Source organism: Cydia pomonella, chromosome 13, assembly GCF_033807575.1.
Source record: "Cydia pomonella isolate Wapato2018A chromosome 13, ilCydPomo1, whole genome shotgun sequence".
NCBI classification, from domain to species: domain Eukaryota; kingdom Metazoa; phylum Arthropoda; class Insecta; order Lepidoptera; family Tortricidae; genus Cydia; species Cydia pomonella.
This window is the reverse complement of record NC_084715.1, coordinates 6,038,914-6,044,442: the sequence shown is the minus strand read 5'-3', so window position 1 is coordinate 6,044,442 and position 5,529 is coordinate 6,038,914. Positions and strand designations below refer to the sequence as shown.

The 5,529-nt window shown below is 46.6% G+C and overlaps 1 protein-coding gene across 1 annotated transcript; it reads right to left on the bottom strand.

Annotated features, from left to right (window-relative positions):
* Nucleotides 1-789: 789 nt before the first annotated feature.
* On the bottom strand, nucleotides 790-5,165 carry LOC133524550 (uncharacterized). Its single transcript, XM_061860634.1, has 2 exons — nucleotides 1,144-5,165; nucleotides 790-823 (listed from the first exon to the last, which is right to left on the bottom strand). Exons 1-2 carry the CDS (start codon nucleotides 5,163-5,165, stop codon nucleotides 790-792), a joined length of 4,056 nt encoding a protein of 1,351 aa, XP_061716618.1.
* Nucleotides 5,166-5,529: the final 364 nt, after the last annotated feature.

Sequence of the window (5,529 nt, the reverse complement as noted above, 5' to 3'; positions counted from 1 at the left end):
CCTAAAGGCCATGAAAATGGCGGCGCATTATCTACTTTTATGACAACCACTGTACCAGTTACGATAGGAACTGATGGCGTGGTCCATTTAGCTCGAGACTGCAACTGATGCAGATATTCTGCACGCCAACGTTGCCAGAAGGACTGCACTATCTTATCCAGAAGTGCATGTCGGTCACGCAAATTACCTAACTCGACCAATGGAGCAGGTAAGGACAACAGCGGAGCAGTGTTGAGGAAATGAGCCGGGGTGAGAGCTGAAGGCTCAGCGGGATCACTACTCAGAGCTGTCAGTGGTCGCGAATTTACAAGGGCCTCTATCTGCGCAAGCGTAGTCAGAAGCTCCTCATATGACAGTATTTGCGTACCGATTATCTTGAAAAGGTGATTTTTTACTATTTTCACCATGCTTTCCCATGCGCCTCCGAAGTGTGGAGAAGCGGGAGGAATGAACTTCCAATCAATGCGGTTCTCCGCGAGCTCCATCTCCAAATGTGGACGATGACCGTCTAAAAACTTGTAGAGGTCACGCATGTAAGAGTTGGCACCGGTAAAATTAGTCCCATTGTCCGAATATATGCATTGTACGGGGCCACGCCGCGCCAAGAAGCGCTTTAAAGCAGCCAAAAAATTGGCGGTACTCAATTCCGTCGCTATCTCGATATGAAGGCAGCGCGTCGTGAGGCAAGTGAAAATGCATAACCAAGCCTTGCGACTCTTGACTCCTCTGCCTCGAGTAGGAGTGTACTGCAAGGGACCTGCATAATCACACCCCGTATATGTAAACGGTTTATTCACTTGATTCACGCGACAGCTCGGTAGGTCTGCCATGAGCGGGAGAGATGATTGTGGATTCGCTCTGAAACACGTGTTGCATTTGGCAACGCGGTCGCGAATGACACGACGAGCCGACAGTATCCAATACTGAAGCCTAAGTATAGTCATTAATGACTCAGGACCAGCGTGCAAATGCTTTCTGTGGAAATAGTCGACGATCATATTGACTACATGATCACGTCGTGGAAGCACAATTGGGTGTTTCTGCGAATATTTCATGTCAGCATTTGACAGCCTGCCTCCAACACGAATCAGCCCGTCTTTATCTAAGAATGGTTTAAGCTTTTGCAAGGCAGGTGAGCAATACCTTTTGCTCTTTATTTTATCAATGTCGTCGCTAAAGTGTTCACTTTGCAACGATGAAATAATTTTACCCTCAGCGAACTCTAGGTCATTTCGGGAAAGTGCTGAGAAGCGCGGTTTCGGTTTAAGAATGCGGTACACGTATACAACGATGCGCAATAATCGAGACCACGACGATATTCGCTGAGCGAGTGAATAAAGTGGTGACTCTGACACATCCGTAGTTGCAGCGTGTGCAAGAGGCTTAAGCTCCGGCACTTCACCGATGGACTCTCGATCGAGCTTCCTTAAAGGCCATTCCGATGGATGCTTGGAAGCCCAAGCCGGTCCCGTGAACCACAAAGGATGGTCCACGAGCTTAGAAGGCGTCAGGCCACGGGACAAGCTATCCGCGGGATTTTCTAAGCCCGCCACATGATGGAAGCAGTTGGCCGGAATAGCTTCGACAATCTTAACTACCCGGTTGGCAACAAACGTTTGCCAGCGGTGGGGGGATGACTGAATCCAGCAGAGAGCAACTTTCGAGTCTGTAAACGCGTAGACCTCGTTAATGTTATAACGAGGTTCGAAGTTATCTTGCACCTTCCGCATGAGCTTTGCCAGGAGGACCGCAGCACACAGTTCCAATCTCGCGACGGAGACTGTTTTAAGGGGACAGACCTTCGACTTGGAACACACCAGCCGAACTGCCACTTCGTCTCCCTTTAGAACCTGAAGGTATACGACGCCTCCATATGCACGCTCGGATGCATCACCGAAGCCTAAAAGGTTTATAGTACAACCCTGTGCTACTCCAAGATGGCGCGGTATTTGGATTCCATTGAGCTTTGGCAACTCCGAACAGAATCGTTCCCATAAATCCACAATATGGGGTGGGGGAGTCTCATCCCAGTCGCATTTGATCAACCAAAGCTCCTGGATGAGGAGTTTTGCGTATAAGACAACTGGAGCTACTAAGCCCACGTTATCCCATAGACGTGCCACTGCGGACAAGATCGTCCTTTTAGTGCACGTTGAGTCTGGCTCTGTCACCTTGAAATGAAAGTAATCACCAGATTTATTCCAACATAAGCCAAGGACCTTTTGGGAGACCCCTGGGTCGATTTCAATGTCTACGGAAGCCCGATGCGAAGCAGGTATTTCGCGTAGCACAGCGTCTGAATTGCAGGTCCATTTCACAAGATCAAATTGACCGCATTTGAATAAATCAATCAGCTCCTTAGCCGCGGCGATAGCAACAGACTCATCCTGCTGCTGCGAGTCATCTGACATAATGCTAAAGCATACGTCAACCATGTATGTACAAGAGGACGCGATCGCCGCTGCCGTTGGGTACTTATGCCCATCGTCTGCAATTAGCTGACGGACGACGCGGAGCGCGTGATAGGGACTCGACTTCATACCAAAACACACGCGATTAAATTCGTATGTGGTAATGGGATCTGCCGGGCGGAATCTATATAAGATTCGTTGAAACTTGCGTTCCGCTTCGCGAACACCAATCTGTAAAAACATTTGGCGACAATCGGCCGAAAGCGCTATTTTGAATAAGCGAAAGTTCAGAAGGATTGAAAACAAATCCCCTTGAAGATTGGGCCCTGAGTGCAAAACGTCATTCAGCGACAGACCTGTGCTTGTCTTGCTACTCGAATCCAGGACCATGCGCACTTTGGTCGTTGATTTGTCCTCGCGTATGACAGCATGGTGAGGAATTATGTATGCGACAGCTGGAGAGGCCTTCATGGAGATAGTTACCTCCGATATGTAACCCTTACTGACGTATTCACGAATGATATCGTCATAGGCGGCACGTAACACACTCGATGACTCTAGCTTTCTTTCAAGGCAAAGAAAGCGCCTCTTAGCAGCAGAATGCGACTCTCCGAGCTTGAACACGTCATCTCGGAAAGGCAATGCGACAGTATATCTACCACTAGCGTCGCGCGTAGTGGTGGCGCGAAAATAATCCTCGCATTCAAGGTCATCTTGACTTTGAGCGGGCGGAGCGGATATTTCCTCAAGTTCCCAAAACCTTTTGAGAAGGTTGTCTGTGGAGTCTTGAACAGAAGTACAACATGCCGAAGTATATTTACGCGGTGACTGTAAAGCAGGGACCGAACCCATTAAAATATACCCCAATACTGTCTGAATAGCCGGTGGCAGATAGTCCACATCGCTTTTAACAATGTGCGGCAGTAACAAATGTGGAAATATAGTTGCACCCACCAGTACATCAATTGCGACGGGCGTATCCAACGTGTCGTCAGCCAAAGGGAGGCCATGAACATGTGTGAGGGTTGACATGTCCACCGGCACTGATGGCAGATCGTCGGTGATGCGATCGACCACAAAACTCGAAACGTCAAAGTTGACGTTTTCGTCGAATCGCGAAAATATTTTAATATCTGCGTTACCCTTAACAATTTTTTTAGTTTTTCCAATGCCAAATACAGCGCTTGGCTTTTTATCAAAATTCAAACCTAAGCGCTTACAACACTCCTCAGTAATGAAGTTACTTTGTGACGCGGTGTCAAGTAAACATTTGACGACTTGCGTGCCACCCTTATTATCGCGGACGATAACCTTTGCGGTGGACAGCAAAACCGTATCACACGATGTTGAGTTTTGTTTTGACATCTTATTGTTAGAGGCCGCTAATGCTTGAGTCACGATAGACGTGTTACAAGATGTGCTTTCCGGCGGCGGTGAAGACGACTTAGCTACGGCGCTCGCAGATGCACTTGACACATCAGACGTCGTAGCTCTTTCATCCTTGTCTTTGTCAAAATGCAACAGAGTATGATGCTTTTGATGACAAACTCGACATTTCACCTCGGAATTGCACTCGCGGGTGCGGTGTTTGATACTTAGGCAGTTAACACATGCCTTAAGTTCTTTAGCGCGTTTGAAGCGTTCAGAAGGCGTTAAACTGTTGAGGGACGGACATTTAAATAAATGTTCATGAACAATATTGTCACAAATACATTTAGTAGTGCTCGCGCAAGCAACATAACTTTGTAGTTTTGGTGCGGCACTACGCGGTTGAGACGACTTAACACCTTTTTCGCGCGATGGATTTGCTGCGGCGGAGACGACGACGGTGCTTGGTTGCACATTTTGATAAATCCTAAACTGACTCTTCACAAAATCTGTCAAATTGCAGAAGGTAGGCAATTTCGTATCTCGGTGTAACATTTCAAATGCTCGAAGAGTGTCCTGGTCTAGCTTCTTTAATGCCATATGAAGGAGCATGAAATCGGATAAATCATCGAGCTTAAGCGACTTAAGCGCATTCGCAGCTGTGACAAACTTATCGATGAATGTTTGAAAATTAGACGAGGAAGCGGGACCATTAATCTTTAAATTGAGCATTTGATCCATGTAGGTCGAGGCAAGAGTGCGCTTGTCTTGAAATCTGTCAATTAGACTATCGATGATAAGCTGATAGTTTTCAGCGCTCGGAGTTATACCCGCGATGACGGCTTGAGCTTTTGATGACAATTTCCCAATAAGATAGAAGAGCTTCTCTTCATCAGTAAGCGACAGATTTTCGTGCACTCTGGATTTAAAACTAGCGTAGAAAAGCGGCCAGTTACGTATATCTCCATCGAACGCTACCAGTTCCATCGTTGGCAAAGAAGGTCTGGCTCTCTCCACTATAGAAGGCAGCGAAGAGGCCGGCGGTGCGGCTGGTTGCAGCCGCTTAACCACTCTCCTGATGCGGCAGTACAAATCTTCGAAGGCTATAATCGGCTGATAATTAGGGACAGCAGCCGCCCTAGCTCTTAGCAACGTACGATTATACTCATTAACCACCTCTTTGAACTCTGATCGGAGTTCGTCGATAGTGTCAGCAGCATCAAGGAAACTCTCGCGACTGGCTAAATCGGTATCGACAACTAGCGATTTTTTGTAAATACCCTGGACGAGTTCAAAGAAGATATTGCGTTTTGCTTCAAGCATCGACAGCTCGTCTTCATAATACGCGCTGTCGACGCTTTCGATATTTCTTGTATCTTTCGCCATAATGCAGGAGACCGGTTAAGTAGTTTAATTTTATTTATGCGGTAAAACAATTTATGTTCCTATGAATAAGGATTAACTCTTATAAACGTATACCTAAATTGCGGGTGCGATTAAGAAATTATATTTAGGTAATTAATTTATAAGGGCGGCGCGGCGAATAGTAATACTCATATAAATAAATACCTAAACTGCGGGAGCGATTAATATAGAATAATTTAGGTAATATTTATAAGGGCGGTGCGGTGCGGGAGGAGAACGATTAGCAATGAATGTATGAGGAGAGAAGGAAAAGAAAAGAGAATCCGGTTCGAAGACCAGAAATGTTAACGCGAGGAATGCCGAAGGACCAGAGGAAAAGCGCAGT

Bases quoted from the DNA above. Each gene is read 5' to 3' on its own strand.
- LOC133524550 (XM_061860634.1), bottom strand. From the start codon at position 5,165: ATGGCGAAAGATACAAGAAATATCGAAAGCGTCGACAGCGCGTATTAT. The intron at 824-1,143 runs GTATTGCTCACC...CGCTCATGGCAG, and splicing joins GATAAAATAAAGAGCAAAAG to ACCTACCGAGCTGTCGCGTG.